This window comes from Desmodus rotundus, chromosome 4 (genome assembly GCF_022682495.2).
Source record: "Desmodus rotundus isolate HL8 chromosome 4, HLdesRot8A.1, whole genome shotgun sequence".
Lineage (NCBI taxonomy): Eukaryota > Metazoa > Chordata > Mammalia > Chiroptera > Phyllostomidae > Desmodus > Desmodus rotundus.
In genome coordinates this window covers 144,239,390-144,260,069 of record NC_071390.1, presented here as the reverse complement: position 1 = coordinate 144,260,069, position 20,680 = coordinate 144,239,390, and the positions used below count along the sequence as shown (strand labels likewise).

Genomic DNA, 20,680 nt, shown 5'->3' with positions numbered 1-20,680 from the left:
TCACTTGCTGAGAACCAGCCATTATTCTAGCATACAGCTCTAATGAGCCCCCAGTTCCCACCCTTAAGAGGGCGCTCTTGCGTACATCTCTTACACGAGAATGCTGGGAAGAATGGTAGGACTCCCACGCTTCCTTGTTTTGTCTCGGAAAAGATCAGCAGTACAGAACCCCTGACCCAGAAGTTTTACACATAATGGAGGATTTCATAATAGGAATGACCAATAAAAAACGCAAGCAAGATGCAAATATGTATGTAACAACTACAAGGAGCCCTTTCAGGCTAACTTATCTGAGTACTATTGGATTGGCTCCTTAGCCCTATTGGAGTTGGGGGGAGCTACTGTTTCTGGAAACCCCAAAGTACACAGGCTCCTCACTTGAGATAGTGATTACAACTTTATTTCAACTCCCTCCAGCCCCCAACACACACACACACACACACACACAGTCCTACCACCATAGGCTAGTCGGTTGCCCCTGGAAACTGAATGTGGGATATCCTCAAGCTGTCCTCATCCTGAGGACTCTCTCCCCATTTTCCAGCCCTCGTGGATCCTAACAGAAGCTGAGAGTCAAGGCTGGGCTCCACGTGCGTCTGCTCCAAAGGCCAAGCTGGTCCTCTCTCTGCTCACTTACTTGACTCATCATGACTCAGTTGCTCAAGGGCACTCCCAGAGTGTAATGTTATCACTGTGTGATAATGCTCCCAACTCCTGTTCCAGAATGGTTGGAGCAGCCATGTGACAGAAATTTTGCAGCAGAGCAACATGGATCATCTGTGAATACCTTTCCTATTCTATCTGCAACAAGGCAGGCAATAAAAAGAAATAACTACCAACTTAAAGTCTGAAGACTTCTGTACTGAGTCTGATGACAGTAACTCAGACACTGGAGCTGCTTTACATCCTAGAAACAATAACACATCTACTGGTGATTTTGATGACTAATAAGCTATAACAGCTGTTGATATAAAGTCTTTAAACAAATTGGAAAAAGACTAAGGTCTGGCTCAATGGTGAGCAAAGCAGGCCTTCACAGATCATCAAATACAAGAGGGACTGGCTCAGCCAGCAGGGTGTTGTGGGCCAAATTCCCCATGCAATCAGACCACACAACACAATAATGAACCCAAACAAATGTAAGGATAAGTCTAGCACATCAATTCGAGCATGACACTGTGTATAAAGTGTGACACGGTGCTCAGGGTGCATCAGGTGCAGTGCATGGTAGGTACTATTATCATTATTCTTAATTCCAAAAATTAAAGGGGATTTCAAATGTCCAGAACCAATTTAAAATGAGTAATAATCTGAACTGGGTTAGTCACTACTCTCTGTTCCTTTCCCTCCTGATCTGGCTTCAGATTTTATCTTGACTTGGGAGACCCTGGCCCCAATTAATACACATCAAATATACCCACCCCTGTTTTCTGGTAAGAAAGTAAAAAGAGACATCAAGATTCTGAGGAGTATAGAATTATCTAGAAGGATAGAGAATATTAATAAAAGAAAAATGTAAACTTAACTTATTTCATGAAAAGTTGAGTAAATTTCTTTTAAAACAAAAGGATGCTTGCATAGGTGTTTTATTTTCTTTTTTCTGCACAGGTATTTTAAAAACATGTTTGGTGAAGTGAAAAATATGGTTAGGAGGTATATTATATAACTAACTTTTAAAATAAAACATACAAAAAATCATTAGACTTTCTTGATGTCATGTGCAGATGAATTCAGAAAGAGATGTAACAATTAACAATAATTCCAATATGCAGTGTATTTGTATTGGGAATGTGGGTGATTAGTCCAATTAGTTAACATTCAGTAGTCAGAATCACATGGGTACCAACCAACCAGAATGGGAACTCAGCCGATGAGGATGGATCCTAGTCACAAACAACCAGTATCATCTACCTGATGGTAATGCTGAGTATCACCCCTGCCTTGTCTACTGCAGAATAATCTTGCCATCATCCAACAGGGCCACTGGAAGAATCACTATCCACCTGAACTAACCACAGCACAGGTGAATACAAGTATTCAGCTACAACAGAACAGGTAGGGAATCTGATGGAGACTTGACTGTCTCCATCAGCACAAGTGACTTAGAAGTTTGAAGCCTTTGGCAGAATTCTTACATTGGTTTGCCAAGTTATGACTGACTTTCCAAGACTGAATTCTAAAAAGAACCCTGATAATTTCATCCTTGGCTCTACAGAGAGCCCAAGGAGAGAATGACATGATGTTCCCATTATGTAGTGGGAAATGTTTTAAACTTACAACTAGAATGAACCCTTAAGATTGGACAACTAAAGGGTACAGATCCACCAAAGGTAACTCACCCTCATGATGAGGCGGAAGGTATGGATGGGGAGATGAGAAGAGAGAATCCTTTTCAAGTCTTCAGTGTGATCTACCATGAAGACTGTTGTTCTAATAAAAAGTGGACTTCATATACTCCAGGAAATGTCATTGTCTGATTCTATAATTCAGCAGCCCCCAACCTTTTTGGCACCAGGGACCAGTCTTTCCATGGGGGAGGAAGTGGGGGAGGACAGAAGGCAGAGCTCAGGTGGGGCCGGGTGGAAGTGAGAATGTCAGGAGGCAGAGCTCAAACAGCTTCCCTCCAGGGTGGGTTCCTAACAGGCCAGGGACAGGATCAGTCCTCAGCCAGAGGTTGGGGACCCTGCTACAATTCATAGTTTAAGAAAAATCCCAGCCTTTTATGGCAGCGTTCTTTCAATGGAGGTGTCTTCCTAGGCACCTACACACTTTCCTTTTGTTTTTTAACTGTTTTTTGGCAAATCAGTAAAAAAATGGCATTAAATATGTACTGGGTTTTTCCTGCACTAGTACTCAAAGTCAGTCCTTTTAGGAGAAAATTATATTAAACTTTAAAGGTAAAATAAATAAGCAAAACTCACACATATCCACACAGTTGCTATGCACCTTAATATACTTGAATCCCTTATTTTCCCACCAAATCTCTCTGGTGCCACTAGAGATCTCACTTCTCTTACTACGTTAAACGTATCTGAATACGTTATATCACTGACCCTTTTGGCCCACAAAATTTTAACAGTAACATCTTTTTAGGAGCTCTAAAGAACTTCATTTTACATCAGAAAAGAGATGACCTACACACAAAAGTAAAGGTTCTTTTAACACCTTACCAGAATACAACACAGATATTCCTTTGCCTACACATCGGCCCAAAGAAAATGTTCCCTTCTGTGCACCAGATATATGGGCAATGTATGGACAAGGCGGTTCTCCATTGTTCATCTGCTGTGTTGGGCACAGAATCTCCCTCTTTCCATTACTGCCCAAACCACTGCTGCCTCTGGGTTGAACCCTTGCAGTTCTTGTAAACAGCATAGTTTCTTCCAGAGCCCAGGACCACAGCCCCAGCTAAAGCTGCCGTCCCTGACCACAGCTCACAGCTCAAAATGCTCTTTGGCCTGAACTTCTTAAGACCAGAAGAAATCTGGGGCAGTTTCAAATGAATTGCCCAAAGTTTGAGTTAGAAATTCTAACATATACCTATCTATATTTTCTTTCCCCCAAACACTGTAAGTTCAAACACCTATTACTCATTGAGAGGTTTCTTGAATGTAGGATACGAAGGGGAAACATCTTAAATTTGTTTCTGCAAAAAAACCTAGCATAAAAAATGTTTATCTTAAATCATTCTGGGAAACAGTCTCATGTAATCATGTCTTTTGTAGAGTATTTAAAATACATATATTGTTTGCAGAAAGGGAATATTATGTACACTTTATTTTATTTCAAGCCCCACCCTTTCAAGTCTAGAATTTATAAACAGCCCACTCAATCAGACTATACAATGAAGTAACCGGACAAAACTGAAGAGGATTCTAACGAGACTCCCAGCCACAAAGAATTAAAGCCACTTACTTTCTCTTAAGGAAATCACCTGTATAACTAACGCCGTGAGAAATCACATTGGCTCAGCTCCCAATTACACGATTCCTTTGTTTGCTGCTTCATCTAAATCCTTAGTTCCACACTTGAATATTTTAAACAGTTTTCAGAGAAGAGATCACAAAGAAACGTCGCCCAGCTTGAGTGTTCGCAACCAGTTGAGACCATCTTGTCCTGTTCCGTCTTCTGAAAGAAGCCGCCACAGGCATGGATAAAACGCCTTCCTCCCTGTGATAAGCCAATTTCTCCTCCCCTTGGAAATTAGTCACTAAATAACCTCAGCCCACATCCAACCACGGGCTACTGCACGGGTGACTCAGTCCTTTAACAATTGCTTACATGGAAAACACACACCAATGAACAAACTCTGAGAGACCTAGGTAAATGGGTTAACAATGAAGGAAACATTGCAAAATAGATTTAACTAAGACAAACAGGAACATTAAAAACAGCAAACAACCAGCCACCAACAACCGAAACCATCAGGAAACCCAACATGCTAATTACCCTCAGGACTAACTCACAGGTCAGTGCTCTGTGGTGAGGGTGCTACCAGCACCCCACACCTGGCCTGCTGCCAGATTTTAGCAGTCTCTGGATTGGCTGCGGAAGGAAATGTGAGCCAATTCCCCTGGTTTATAACACCGGAGGGAAAACATTAGGGAGGAGGCTGTCCGTCTACTCATTAACCAGACTGGTTTTACCAAGCTGAACTTTGGGTAGCAGTCATTAATCAGTCTTACACAGTGCCAGGCAGGCAACTGCAATCATTCTGGAAAACATACCTGAAAGGAGAGAAGAGATACACGGTGGCGGCCAACACTTAAGCACAGAGGAAATTTGAGAAAGGAAACCAGAACCTTTCTGACCCACCCTCAACAAGGTGGGGGAGAAGGCCAGGGCAGTCTTCAGAGACTGCTGTGGGCAGCCGCTGTCAAGGCAGCTGCTCTCTTCCAGGTGGACAGGCGCAGGGACGAGTGTGTTCCCAACAAGAAGGGCTCGTGCAGTGCTCCGCAGATGACAGGTATGAACACATTGCTAACAAAGGAGGACGGGAGAAAGAGGCACTTCCGTAGCCCACAGGTAGGCTCTGTCAGTCACCCATGCTTTCTGAGTACTCAGGGCCTGAGTGGAAGGGAAAGCTATCCGAGTGGCAATCCAGCAAAAAAGTCACCCAATGCTGGGCTGGAAGCCTCCCCGGCCTCAGGCCACACCCCGTGACCACGCTCTGGGCAGCCTGCACATTTTTCAAACATTTAAGGCTTTTAGAGGTTGTTCTTGCTGACCAAAAGCATTCCATGACGTCTCTCACGCTCAGTTTCAGTCAGCATTGCAGGTTTTCTCCAAAAACTGTTTACTGCCATCGAGACGCTTTGTGGTTATTAAGGGAGGGAGAAAACAGAGCACATGACATCGCCACCCTCCTAAGATGTCTCATTAGAAACAATATTTGGATGAAGTGGTTGTTAGAGGTCGGACAAGAGAAGAAGGAATATGAAAACCCTTGTTTTGATTGTTAATCTAATCAGCTGGAGTTTGTTATTTCTCGCCAGGGTATGGGAAGCGCACACTGTCAGCCCCGGACGCATCTGGGGTACATTTGGCAGGTTTTGTTTCTTCAGTCCAATGTGAGCTTTCCAGGAAGGTGGAGGCAGAGGCTGCTCTCCCATGTCTGATTAGGCCACGATTCCACCCTATCACATCCCTAAGGACCCTGATTTTGGCATAAGACATCCTAACCATCAGGCTCTTGTATTAATTTACCCACTGTTTATCTGCGCAGGGCTGCTTGTTAGAGGGAACAAATGTGAAGTGTCTGGGTCATGTCCTCTTCCCCGGGAAACAGAAGCTCTCAGCTCACCGCTGTTTGGCTGAGGGTATCACGCCACACTCAACATATTCATCGTGTCAGCTGTTTTAGGGAGAGGTGGCTTCTGTTGACCCTGATACCAGGTAAACGGAAGGTGCAAATTGAGAGAAGATCTGATTCACCTCTCCCTCTCTTCCTGTTAGGTTCAGAACAGTTCCCTTTTTCTTTCAAAATGATCCTGGGTACCGTTGCAGAGTACATGCGGCTCCATCATTATCAGAGCAGTAATTCACTGTCAGAGTTTGAAGGCTTGCCCAATTCTGCGGTGAATCAGGATGAGTTCAATGCCCTCTAGCCTAATAAGAAGCGCACAGTTCACCCAAGAGAAAGAGAAGGCAGTCAAGATCCCAGGTGCTGCCGGAGGAACAGGCAAGCTGATTTCCTAAACACTATCCTGGGGCCATGCAGGCCCTAGCTCCAGCTAAGTGGTGCCTGCACTCCAGAGAAGGGGTCCTTAGGGCTAGGTCATCACAACCCAGCCATTAATACCCTATGCTCTGGCTTCCTGACGTCAGCAGACCCTCCTCAGTAGGGCCATCCTTGGATGCTGCCACCTCTGTGAACCTGCTCTTCCCAGCCGGGTATAGAGTCCTACTCTTCATTCTTCCTCTTCCTGTCACTCATTGACTGGCCCTTTAGCAAAATGGAAGCAATGTATGTCTTTTGAGTTACTATTAAGCAAGGACATGTCAGAAAATTCATCATTACCTCAACAGGAAATAGTTTTTATGCTCTGGTAAGGTTAAGAGTCTTGAGAAAGACTTAATTTATTCCTATTTCCCTCTTCCTCTTATTCATTTCTTTATTGGCTTCAACAAAATTACATATGCTAAAGGAAAATTTAAAATGTGCTTATCAACATGAAAATGATATTGTGATGGGAAGTGATCACGATGTTAAAAAATTTTCAAATTCATATTGCTTACACCATTAAAATTGGAACGATGGTCATTTGTGAAGTCTTAGCAAACCTATTAATATTTCATATGATCATAAATGGAATGTTTCCCAGACATGAGACAGACTGTTGCCAAAATTATTTAATTCTCAGGAAAGAGATGGCCCCATCAGTGGTTACCTTATGGCTATATTTAAGGTAATTATTATTTGCACAAATATTTTGACATGGGAAACTCTGCTGGGCCCATACCAGATCTGACTGACTTAGTATTTTGCCCAATTGTGATTAAAGATCTCAGTCTGGAAGACAGTAAAGAAGTGATGTTAAATAAATCATTTAATTTCCACAACCAGTCACTGTGTTGAGCTATAGGACAGACAAAAGAAAATTGTTCTTGCACTGATACTCAATCTTCTGTTGGGATACTCCTGCATTTTCCAGGCCAAGGACAACCTCCTTTTGTACCTAAAATAGCTGCAGTTTGTAAAATGATATCTTCTTTCTACCACTTGCAACAGATGGTGCAAATAGCTTTCTCATTAGTTACCTCTGTCTCTGCACCTCACCCATTTCCCGGATGGACACTGTTCTTTTAAACAGGAATCCCTTTGGTGTTCTAGATTTGTTGCTAGTAGCAATTCATCTCTTCCACTCAAACATAACTTTCAGTGCCTTAGACTGTATTTTTCTTTTTATGACAGTTCTCTAAACTTCTACTTAACTTGTCAACAGACATTCTGCAATATATAACACAGTGCTTTATTTATTTATAACATTTCTTATTCTACAATGCAAAGGATTTATTGGCCACACACACACACACAAACACACACACGATAACATCCAACAGTTTGAAGCTTGCACAGCACTTTCAAATGTGATTTCATTTCATGGGCCTCAGAAATGCAAAGGTTAGGTTTACTATCCCCACCTAAATGGGTAGGAAATGGATGTGTAAGGAGGTGAGAACCTTGTTTAACATCCCATCACCACTAAGGAGTGAAGCAGTGAGAATAGCTGTCTCCAGCTAAGCCATGGTGTCACTGATCCTTTTGTGTTTAAGTGTGAGATCACGTGTCCTCCAAGACACTGGGTGCTGCTCTGAGAGGAATCATGTCCCCAAGCCCTCCCTACTGGGATCACTGAGGGTGTGTCTGAGTTTGGACCTTCTGCATGCAGCTGGTGAACTCTGTGGGAGAAGTACCTCATTCACTTCACTCACAGGTTGAGGTTTTCATGGCAAAGGAAAGAATAACTGGAACACAGCGAGCTTAGGATCTAATTACCTAGCTACTCTCTTGACTCACTAGTAGGTTTTATCATCTTGCCTCAAAATTAGCTATATTAGTTATATTATTAATTATACATTCTATTTAACTAACATATAGATATGTTTATATATTATACTCACATATACTTATATTGTGTATTAATAATTGTCACTATATAAATATTTCATCACTAGTGATATGTGTAAGTATGTATATGTACACATAGATGTTTTCATTAGTCACAGACACCAAATTACTTGTGGGATAAAATATCTGGGTTTTATCTGTTAACACTTGTTATCATTATGACCATAATCGTGCTACTGGATGACATTCCTGGGACCACACCTCTCAGACATGCTGAATCACTGCAGAGGCATTACACCTCTACAACTATGTCCAATGTCCTTCTTACCTGGCGTTAGGGAAGGTGATCAAGTTGATTATGTTATAAGTGAAAAAAGTTGAAAGTTCCAGTCAAGATGATGGTGTAGGTAAACATGGTTTGCCTCCTTGCACAACCACATCAAAATTACAACTAAACTATAGAACAACCATCATTCAGAATCATCAGAAATCAAGTTGAATGGAAGTCCTACAACTACAGAATTAAAGAAGAAAACACACTGAGACTGGAAGGAGGGGAGGGGCGCAGAGACATGGAACAGGCTGGTCCCATACCCACGTGTGATGGATAAAATCAGGAGGGGTATCTCAAGAGTGAGGGGTCCCAGCCCAACACAAGGCCCCTCCAGCACAGGCTTCCAGTGCCAGGAGGATCAGTCCCCAGAACTTCTGGCTGTAAAAATCAGTGGGGATTGAGTCTGTCTGAGACAAAAACTGCTGGAATCTCAGGCAGTTACTCTTAAAGAGCCCATACACAGATTTAGTCGGACTCACTCCCTCTGAGCTCCGGCACAGGAGCAGCAGATTGAAAGGCACCAGGGACATACTGGGAGGAACTGAATTGGCCAGCATTAGGGCAAAAGCTGGGGGGACAAAAGTGCTGGCAGAGGCCACTTCCTCTTATGAGCCCTCTCCTGACCAAAGCCACAGAGCCAGCAAGTAGGTGCCATACCTAAGACTCCATCAACCTGGCTCATACTGTTCCCCCCACTCTGGTGATTCCCTGAAGTCCTGCCCCACCCAACTTTCAGACCCATTCAAGCTGTTTCCCTTAGCTTTTCCATGCAAATGGCTAGTCTTGGCCCTTGCTTCAGATTTTCCTAAATTCTCTCAGACAAGCAGTATCTGGCTCCAGTGAGCCCCAGGCCCAGCACTAGCAGCAACCATCTGCAGATCACTTTGTAGCTTATGCTGTGTGACCCTGGACAGAATACAGTCAGTGGCTGACCTTGGACATGCCAACAGCAATCAAATCTTAACTACAACAGGAGGGTGTACATAGCCCACATGGTGGGTGCATCTTGAGTACCCAGCATGGGTAATAGGGGAGGCTGTGCTACTGGACCCTACAAGACACTTCTTACATTAGGTCACTCTGCCAAGTCTGGGAGATATAGCAGCTCTACCTAATACAAAGATACAAACATGGGGAGGTTGCTAAAATGACAAATGAGGAGACAAAGAAACAAGGCCCAAATGAAAGAACAGAACAAAACTCCAGAAAAAGAACTAAACAAAATGGAGACAAGCAATCTACTAGGTGCAGAGTTCAAAACACTGGTTATGAGGATGCTCAATAAACTTAGTGAGAACTGGAGCCAAGAATCAAATCAGCAATTTGGAATATAAGGAAGCAAAAACTATGTAATCAGAACAGCAAGGAGAAAAAAGAATAAAAATAATTAGGATAGTGTAAGGAGCCTCTGGGACAACTTCAAGCATACCAACATTTGCATCATGGGGGTGCCAGAAGGAAAAGAGAGACAGTAAGAAATTGGAAACTTATTTGAAAAAATAATGACAGAAAAATTCCCTAACTTGGTGAAAGAAATAAACATACAAGTCCAGGAAATAAACGGAAAGTCCCAAACAAGATGGATGCAAAGAGGCCCACACCAAGACACATCATAATTAATATGCCAAAGGTTAAAGACAAGGAGAAAATCTTAAAGCACCAAGAGAAAAGCAGTTAGTTACCTTCAAGGGAATCCCCATAAGACTGTCAGCTGATTTCTCAAAAGAAACTTTGCAGGCTAGAAGGGATTGGAAAGAAATATTCAAAGTCATGAAAAGCAAGGACCTACAACCAAGATAACTTACCCCGAAAAGCTATAATTTAGAATTGAAAGACAGATAAAGAGCTTCCCAGACAAGAAAAAGCTAGAGTTCGTCCTCACCAAACCAGTATTATATGAAATGTTAAAGGGAGTTATGTAAGAAAAAGAAGATCAAAAATATGAACAATAAAATGGCAATAAATACATATCTATCAACAATTGAAACTAAGAAGCTAAATAAACAAACATGCAGAACAGAAACAGAATCATAGATATAGAGAACGTTTTGATGGTTGCCAGATGGAAGGGGGTCAGGGGAATTTGAAAAAAGGTAAAGGGATTAAGAAGTACAAATTCAAAGTCACAGGGATGTAAAGTCACAGCATAGGGAATGGAGTAGCCAGAGAAGATACATGCGTGACCAATGGACATGAACATTGGTGTAGGTATTGCCTGAGGGAGTGGAGGAGGGCTGCGTGGAGAGTGGAAAAGGGAGAAAAATTAGGACAACTGTAACAGCATAAGCAATAAGATACAATTTAAAAAAAATCAAAATAAAAAAGTTCATATAAAATTACTTAGCTTTAGGATAATCATCACAATGTAAGACTTACAAAAATGTATACTAGGTTGATGATATATCCACAACATATCTAAACTTAAACAATAAATTGATGATAATCTATATGGAGTTTTATGATCTACAGCTACTGCTTAAAAAATAGATATTTCTTCAGAGACTGTTGCAGAATATGGTACTAAACATTGATGAATGGTAGATGCCAAGCTGGAAAACAAATTGTCCTTTATTTGTGGCCTGTCACTGTCTTGTCACAATGTAGCCACTCTGATCTCAAGACTTCCGTTGGATCCTCTCATCAAACACTTTCTCATGCTTTAAGCAGCCTCAGCTTCTTAACACCAAGCATTGCCAGTAGGTTTAACCCCTTCAGGTTGGCTCCTTGTCTTTTCTACACATCTCCTCCTTCTCTCCTCAGAGTCTTTTGAAAAACAACTCTGTGGACCTGGGTTAAAACAGTGGCCCTTCTATTGCAATCACCACATTGCCTGCACTCTGCTCTACTTTATACCAGTTGCAGTAGGATATGTGCTGGTTCTAATGCCAAGCAATAGAGCACACACACAACACATAGTAATAAGCTCTGTGGGCAAAACCCATCTTAAATGGAATTTTATGGATGGCTTCTGATGAAAGGTTTTTCAGTTGTGCCATTATTTTGATCCTTGGCTGAACAATATGAGCCAGTGTGTCAAGAAAAGGAAGGGCTGTGTGAGGGAAGAGCCCCAGAGGATATCAGTGAAGGACAATAATTCAACAAATCCACCCAGTTCCATTTTCCTTCAAAGTAAACATGAAAAAACAATGATGGAAATCCAGATCAAAACAGTCCTTGTGCCAACTCTTCCTGGGTTCAGAAGAGCCACTTACTTTCTTCTTCATAGCAACTGTTGAAGCCAAAAGAAGTTCCATGGGTATCCCAGGCATATTGAATTAGTGAACTGGGAAGAGTTGTGTTAAGACTGGGACTGATTGTCATTTGTTTTATAGTTATACAGGATCATAAACTTTCCCAGTTCTCATTAGTTATAAAAGAATTTAAAGGGTTCCATGTTTATAAATTAAATGAATATACCTTTGAAAATCCATTTGTTTTCCTTGAGTTTTGTTGGACTCTGTGGCAGAGAGCACGCGAGTACCTGCTAGTCTGGATCAGACAGGTGGCCCAGATGCCCCCACTTAGGGTGTCTGTCCGCAGTCAGTGCAGCAACGTGAAGTGGGACAAACACTAAACAGGGAATCATGGAACCTGCACTCTGGTCAACATCAGCTTAACATCAGTTTTTAACTATAAACAAGAAGTCCCATCTAGACTGTCTCCCAGGCCCATTCTAACTATAACGTTCTGTGGGGTCACAAAATATTTATTGAGCAGCCACTATACATGCAAAGCCCAGAGTTAGGCCGATGACAAAAAAAGGATCTATAAGACATAATTCCTACCTTTGACAAACTAACATTCTAGTAGAAAAAAATGAGGCATATACATGAATATTCAAAATAAGACAAAGTAAGAATACTCTGGCAATTATCAAATGAGTGCCATAGCCAAACACTTTCAGAATCTATAGCAGAGTAATATTCTGGCCAGAAGAGTTGACGAACAGTTTTCTGAAGAGGTAAGGTTGAAGTGAGTCTGTAAGTAATGAGAAGAATTTCAATAGGCAAGAAAGAGTTTCCTCTCTTAGGCTTTCAAGGCAGGGAGTAAGGCTCCACCAGAGACGAGAGGTGGGGAAATGCCCAGCACCCTAGGGCAATGGATTGACCTCTGACCCAGTCAGTAAGCTACTCTGGGGCAGTGGTTCTCTAACTCGGGCATACATCAGAATCACCTGGAGGGCTTGCTTAAACATGAGCAAAGGGCTCCACCTCCAGTGTCTGATTTAGCAGGTCTGGGTGAGGTCCAGAAATCTGTATTTCTACATAAGTCCCCAGATGGTGCTGACCTGATGGTCCAGGGACCACACTTTTGAGAACCACTTCTTTCAGCATTAGAGGGGAGGGGGAAGCTCACATCAAAATCTCCATTCAACTGTGGGCTTAGTTAAATCCTACTTTAGAAAGCTGACCTTACTAAATTACCTAGAATTTCTTTATCTGTAAATATTTGCAACAAAACCTGCTAGGAAAAGATGGGAAGAGGGAAAGGAAACTCATATTTTTGGATACTGCCTGTTTGCCCAATGCTTTCCAGAATTCCCTCATTTAATTCCCAGCTCATTCCCACCAGGTTAATGTTATAATCCACAGTTTATAGATGAAGAAACTGGGGCACAGAGACTTCAAATGTCTTATCCAAAGTCAAGGGACAGGGCAGGGATCTACGAAGCTCAGGCCACTCTTGCACTCTAGTGTTAAGAAGTCAGAATAGAGGCCTGACCTTCCTTGAGCACTCTTCAAAGGAGGGCAATAGTTCAGGGATCACTAAGACCAATATTATTTCTGTCTAAAATCAGGTCCAGAAATATCTGAACAGAGTCATCCATATTGAATGCTGCAGGAGGTACAAGGGAAGTAGAGCAGACCATATTACTGTTATCTACAAATATGGGAGAAACTGCCTTCCAAGCTACCCATAACCCCACAAGAATGCTCCATTTCAAAGAAATACCTTTGTGTTATCAGTTCAAATATCAAGTCAGCCAGCCAGTCAGCCAGCCAGCCAGCCAGCCAGCCAGTGGACAAGTCTCCCCTCAGAAATCTGAGCTGGTCGGCAAAACCACTGCTTCTCCTTATTTGGATAAATAACAGCCTCAAAAACAGCCAGTTTGGGAGTCATGCATACCCTGAGGCCTGGTTGGCAAGCTTCTCACCAGCCCTGCCTTCCCATGCTGTGTCCATCAGCCAATCGCTGCTCCCCCACAGGTTCCCATACTGCCAGGAGTCTCCTCCTCAGAGACAAGATGTGCTTCCTTGTGTCCTACGACAAACTGCCAGGTCTTTGAGCATTCCTGAATCAGAGGAGCTCACGAGAAAAAAGATAGCTAGTGGCTCAGTGACTCTATGGAAAGAAGTCACACTCCATGTGACAAAATGCCCACATCCTGCACAGGGGCAGCCATGGTCTAGTTGCTTCTCCCAAACACTGCTCCTGACAGGAAAGAATCCTCTGTCACACAAGAGGTGACTCATGAAAAGAAAATGCTTTGGAACCTGTGAAGCACCTTTGAAAGTTCATGATCAGCAGCAACAGCTTTCAAATCACTGCAAAGAGAAACGAGCTCCAGGCTGACTCCAAAGCAGTTCATCTTCCTCCACTGCCCCACCCAACCTCCAGTCTTTTTTCTTCTTTCTATTATCCTTTCTTTTACTTTTCTCCCCCTCGTTGGCAAGCAACATTGGGGCAACATTTCTCCCAGAGGGGACAGGGACATATGGGGTCAATAAACAGACAAAGGAAGTTTCTTAAAATTAGGCAGGGAGACAATGGCTTGATGCCAATGACCCTCACATCTCAAGTTCTCCTTCAATGTACTGAAGTCTACAAAGTAGTTTCTAATTTTTAAAAAGGGCTTGATCATCCTCTTTCATCAGTATGCCTCCCCACCTTGTGCCTGAGGAAGGCAGTAGGGTGTGGTGGGATGAGCACCTGATGATGAGTGAAAGGCGTGGGTTCTCCTGCTGAGGGTCTCCTGGCTGTGACTATCATCCTGCCACTGAATTTTTCTGAGGCTCTGGTTCAGGCACTAAGTTGGTTTAGGGATATCTTCTGTACTTACCCTCCTGGTGCTGTGGATATCACATAAGCTAAATTATTCTTATATGACTTTATATGTAGAAAAGTGTGATTGCTATTAAAATCACCAACAAACATTCATGGGCTCACTCAATAAATTGTGAGAGCAAAACAAATAGAATGGACAATATCTACTTTAATATTATACTCACAGGAGGATGAAGAGAACGACACATTATCTTTGAGATATAAGAGCTCATGAAAGAATGAAGATTCTGAATATAGCCCATGTAAGAACACTGTGCTGTATTATATATATTCCAAAGCGTCATCCTTGAGAAAAAAAGTCCAATTGTACGTCATGGACTCACATTCAGAGAGGTGCTTTTACTCATCCTCATTCCCAAATGAATTGGCAATAGTGAACCTAGATCAGGTTAGATAAAAGACTTCCCATCCACTTTGTACTGGTATGACAAGTATGTTCAAATATCAATTATTTATAAAAATTATGAGATGAATAATTATCCATGTTTCCTTCCCTTTGCAGCTTATTATCCAGGAGAACCTCTCTTTGGGAATGAAAAGAGAATCTGTGTCATCATCTACCTGTGAATAAAAGTTTTGATTGGCTCTGGCCAAGTGGCTCATTTGGTTGAAGTATCGTCCCATATACCAAAAGGTTGTGGGTTCTCTCTCTCTCTCTCCCTCCCCCCCTTTCTTTCTAGTATCAATAATCACATCCTCAGGTGAAGAAAAAAAATAAGAAAGTATTAAAAAGTTTTGGCTGGTGAGGAGAAGCCAAACCAATTAACTAAACACAAGTTTTTGAATGTTCTCAGAATTACAACTATATTGTCCATTCTGGTCCTGTCCCATATTTGTATTATTGATCTGTGTGCTTTAGTTCCTGGTAGAAAAACATTTATCTGTGATATAGCTAAAAAATATTTTGGGGGATTTTGGGGGTATGGGTGTGTAGTGAAGTATAGTGATGTAATGGAAATGTAGAAATGTCTTGTTATTGAACATATATGCTAAGACAGCTTTGCACATTTATTCGCTGTATCTACTTTAAAATATAAAAATATTTTGGTAGTTTTTGTATTAATGTGTACTATGTATTTGAGTACGACTGTGTTGATCAAAATTCTCTGTCAAAATTAAAAATATCAAAATACCACATCTGACTCATTGTTATGCTGTAGTCACAAAGAAATACTGAATAGAAACTTATTAGTATTTCACTAAATTTCTTCAGATCATTGTTACAAATAATAAAAATACAGACACATTTTAAAACGACATATTTCAGTCTTCAAATGGTCAGATTAACATAATTACAGCCTTAGGTTGCCAACAGTGGCACGTTTCTCATTTTCATGAGAATACAGAGGTTCTCCCAGATCTCAAGCTAATAGGCTCCTTGGTCTAAATATATACAGTAAAATCTGCAGCAAATTTTTGAAGCATTAAGATCTGAACCCTGGAGACATCTAGTGAGTAATTTGTGCTGCAGTGGAGCAGATTTATTTGTTTTGTTTTGTTTTGCAGTGACACAGCTGCTAGGAAATATATTTTTAGATTTGCTTTTAAAGCAAGCAAAAATGGCATCCACTCTGTGGATATGCATCTAGAATGTTCCCTCAACCCCTACAGTAATGGGTCAACCACCTAGAGAATGTTCTCTTCAGTTGCCTTCCTCCTTCGAAGTGAGTAAAAAAACCAAAAACACCCAAAAACAACAGCACTAGACACTCATCTTAGATGAAGCCCTCGGAGCTTCAGAGCCCCAGTCAGGCTCTGGGACACCTCGCCCTTTAGAGGCGTGGTTCAGAAAAAACCACGCGCTGGAGTTTAGGCCCTGTAGATCAGGTCCCTGCTATTTCCAAGTCACCTCATCATTGACATTGTTATGATTTCTTATTGTTGTTTGGGTTTTCCTTTGGCAGCTCTTCCTACTATGTCAAGAGCAAATGAAAAGGGATAGGTTGAAAGAGTTAAATCAGAACAAGGGCAAGCATGACCTTTGATTTCACAGGAAAAGAAGAAAATAAGAAGAAAGAAATCAAGTACTTGTGTCAATCAACTGAGTGAAACATATTTCCTGGATTTCAGAAATATGGAGTGTGCTAGTACTTCCTGAACAATAAGAACGGTCCCCTGGCTTAAATGACATGCCAGGTATTCACACCTTCTATCAGGAGAGGCCTTATGTAAATAAATCTGCACAAAAAATGACTGAGCGAACAGCTCCTCTTTTGTGCCAAATAACGAGATGCCAAAGGTCTTGAGAACTCTTAAAGAAGAATTCGATTTGATGCGACATCTAAATGGTTCATTTTTTCCACTGTAGGACCTTTAATGATGTTTTTCTCTATCCCCTCCACGAACACCCTGCTTGGGCTTTGTCATAAAGCCTTGGTTTCTACACTTCACTCAATAACATGGTATTGTCACCATTTCTGCCATATTAAATGTACTGTTATGTTTTTCTTTAAGTCAATTTTAAATGGACTTTTTACTTAGTTGTGATAAAGCAATAATATTCATTAACTTTCAAGTACTTGGTACTATTTACCTTTCCAATACCCATTAAAACATTATCTAATTATTAAAAATTTAAAAACCTATTTCTCTATGTGCCAATTCAAAATCACTGGCTGCAAGTGAACACCAGTTTTGAACGTATTTTGAATAGAAAAACATTGAAGTTTCAAATAGAGTTATTGTAGGACCCATTTGCCTTAGCAAAGAGGCTGACTTTTGAAAATAACACTACAACGCTATATAACCCTTGTAAGCCAATATTGTTTTACTCAAAGCATCTCATAATTTGAAGCAGCTGCTGTTTTTTAGTTGACTTGATGGCTTATTCTCCTTTAATAAAATAGTGAATAATATAAATCTGGTTAGTTCAAATGGGGGATATCTGTGATAGTGTCAACAATAAAAAATTTTTGTAAATAAAAAATAAAATATAAAAAAACAAAACAAAACCCAATCCATTTATTTTTGGTCCAGACCCATGCATTTCTAATTAGTGAGCTCTGCCCACACAACAGTGCTGTGCTGCTATTTGATGGCACGTGAACCCTGGCTACACTCAACTACAACAGCGGATGGCTGAGAACTCACGTGCACAATGCTTGCCTAAATCAACCAAGAAAACAAACCTCGAGAGGGTGAGAAGGAAAACAGGGGGGCTCTGGAAATGGACAAAGGGCTGGTGGGAAGGGTCAGTGGGCCTGGGCCCCAGCCCTGTTTTTGGCACTTGCTTATTTTGTGGTCTTAATGAAGTCACACCAACCATGCGAGGCCTCTTGAGTCTCCACTGACAGGGGGAAGGGTTAGAAGAGATGATGCGTAAGACCTTTCCACCTCTAAAACCCTGACTCCAAATAAGCCAGGCCTGTTTCTTGTAGGGGAACATCAGTGACACTGGTCAGGTACATTTCCTAGTCACAAATCTACAGTAGCCAGCTCCAGGCCCTCAGGAGCAGACGGAGTCATCGTGCAATTCACACGCAAGCAAAGGGATCACCAACCCTGCGGGAAAGGCCGGGGCTTACCACGAGGCGCCATGTGTCTTAAAAACAATTTTTTTCCTCTTCAAAAAAGGAACATGTGTTTTCAGCCAAATGTACATAAGAGTGACACATGCTCACCTGAGGAATTTTAGAAGCAGCATGAGGAAAAGAATGGTCACCTGGAAGCCCTTTGTAGGGCAGGATCTTGGGCCTGAGGGAGCCTGTGCTGACATCATTGGAAACAAACTCCTACAGTCCAAGCTGCCCTGACGGGGACTCACAGAGGAGACTACAACAGAACCCCAGGGAGAAAACAGCAGGTAGGTGGCAAGGGGTACAACCTGAAACTACCAGGACACGTGATCCCAGTCAAAGGCAGTTTCTGCTGACATTTATATTTGTAAGAGCCAAGAAAAGGGATGTGGCTTGGATATCAAAAAGCTGAGGGCGTGGCATAAACCTTTCCTGAACTTTCTAGCAAGGCACAGAGCTCTCAGGAGTTCACTCCAGTAGTTGACGAAGGAGGAGGAAGGTCCTGTTCCAGTCAACTTTCAATTGTGTTGGTTATGTAGCCAGCCGGCCCCAGATCTTATGCAGAAATAGGGTTGGTTTCTGTTTCTGATGTTTCATTGTCAGTGTACAAAAATGCCTTTGATTTCTGGATATGACTTTGTATCCCACTGGCTTGCCAAATTCATTTATTAGGTTGAACAGTTTTTTGGCGGAGTCTATAGGGTTTTCTATGTACACTATCATGTCATCTGCAAACAATGACAGTTTTGTTTCCTCCTTTCCAATTTGGATGCCTTTTATTTCCTTTTCTTGTCTGATTCCTGTGGCTAAACTTCCAATACTATGTTGAATAGAAGTGGTGAAAGTGGACAACCTTGTCTTGTTCCTGATCTTAGTGGGAAAGATTTTAGTTTTTGCCCATTGAGTATGATGTTGGCTGTAGGTTTCTCATATATGTCCTTTATTATGTTGAGGGATGCTCCCTCTATTCCCACTTTGCTGAGTTTTTGATCACAAATGGGTGCTGTACTTTATCAAATGCTTTTTCTGCATCTATTGATATGATCGTGTGATTTTTGACTTTGTTTATGTGATGTATTACATTTATTGATTTGCAAATATTGTACCATCCTTGCATCCCTGGGATGAATCCCACTTGGTCATGGTGTATGATCTTTTTAATGTATTACTGGATGTGGTTTGCCAATGTTTCGTTGAGGATACCATATGATCTCACCTTTAACTGGAACATAATCAACAAAATAAAAAAAACAAACAAAAATAAAACCAGAGACATTGAAATTAAGAACAATCTAACAATAGCCAGAGGGGAGAGGGGAGGGGACTGTGGGGAGAAGGGTTTTTAGGAACTAGTATAAAGGACACATGGACAAAACCAAAGGGGAGGGTGGAAGCAAAGGAGGGAGGTGGGTTTGGCCGGGCTGGGGAGGAGGGGTGGGGAGAAAATGCAGACAACTGTAATTGGACAACAATAAAAAAAAAAAGAAAAAAAAAAAGAAATGGGGTTGGAGGCAAGTTGCTTTGATTCTGAAGCCCAAGTGCAGTGCTGTGACCAGTAGCCTCATCCCCTGTGGATGCTGTTGGCAGTCATTACTTTGCATCACAAATCACCAGGAGACTTTTGCGGCTAGGTGGATGTCTCAGTCTTCAGGAGTGGGTGAGGAAAGCAACAGCCCCTGCTTCTGAGATGGCTCAGCTAGCTGCTCTGACTCCAGACCCCTCCACCTTCAGTGTTCTTTAACATTCTTCCTGCCTGCCTCCTTTTACAAGCCTAAAAGGACAGCAGACAGGCACATGTAGGCAGTCTTCATTCAAAGGCACTTTCTTACTTGCAAATCAAGCCCTGCCCCATCCTGTGACAAGATTTCATGAGTGTTATAGCACATGAAGCAAGAAGGCGCTAAGGAAGAAAGAGGCCTTTATCCACAGGGCTTTTTGCTGTCCCCACACTATCTGATGTTCACTGTTTTCATTTCACTACGAGTAAGTTGTAATCAGATCCCTGAAAAACAACCAGTCTCATACTAGGTTTTGGATGCTACAGATCTAAAAAATCCAAAATTATACAAAAGAATTTATCTTGAAGACAAATAAGCATTACTTATTTATTGATAATTATTGTTTTCAAGATTATTTATCTCTATCTGACTCCAGACTTGGAGCTCTTAGCTCCTGGTAAGGTTGTACATTGTAGGACCTTGAAACGATGACTGTAGAGATAGTCAGCCTGGGTTTGAATGACAATTTTGCTACTTACTAGTGTGTGATCTTGTAAAAATCTCTCTGAGCCTTGGTTTCCCAGTCTTAAGATGGGTATGACAGTACCTATGCCATAGGGTTATTATGATGACTAAATAAAAGAATATACATTATTTAGATCATATTGGGAAACAACTTATCATGCATATTAACTCATCTATAAATTGAGATAAAGAAATCCACAGTTATGGGTAAGCAGATCCAGGCACACATGGACCTTTAAAAGGAAACACTGATTTGGTACAACATTGTTGTTATTAAATTCTCTTAAAAGAAATAAATGCAAACATTGTGACTGAACTAGTACAAGAGTAAGACAGAATAGTTATTCTCAAATAAATGCAATTTCTGCCAAAGACTTTTTTCAGGCAATCATTAAACCTGATAGAAAAGAAATATATCTGTTATGTAAAACTGTGTAAATCTTTTAATGTT

At 41.5% G+C, this 20,680-nt stretch overlaps 1 protein-coding gene and 1 long non-coding RNA gene across 21 annotated transcripts in view; one reads left to right on the top strand and one right to left on the bottom strand.

The window, feature by feature from the left end:
• KIAA1217 (KIAA1217 ortholog) overlaps nucleotides 1–20,680 on the bottom strand; it is a 300,119-nt gene that overhangs the window by 69,077 nt on the left and 210,362 nt on the right. The window contains exon 1 of one of the 20 annotated variants that reach the window (XM_053922566.1): nucleotides 4,728–4,808. The exons of 16 other annotated variants lie outside the window; for them this stretch is intronic. Coding sequence is in view for 1 of the 4 variants with exons in the window: in XM_053922561.2 (XP_053778536.1) it covers nucleotides 2,340–2,417 (78 nt within the window). In the remaining 3 variants the exon portion in view is untranslated. Of the gene's footprint in view, nucleotides 1–2,339; nucleotides 2,420–3,915; nucleotides 4,426–4,466; nucleotides 4,547–4,727; nucleotides 4,809–20,680 lie in introns of those variants that run through there. 3 more of the 20 variants (XM_053922565.1, XM_053922562.1, XM_053922561.2) reach the window with 3 other exon arrangements.
• Nucleotides 4,829–15,615, top strand: LOC123478159 (uncharacterized). Its single transcript, XR_006653293.3, has 3 exons — nucleotides 4,829–4,966; nucleotides 5,726–5,895; nucleotides 14,974–15,615. It is a non-coding gene; the product is annotated as an uncharacterized lncRNA (long non-coding RNA).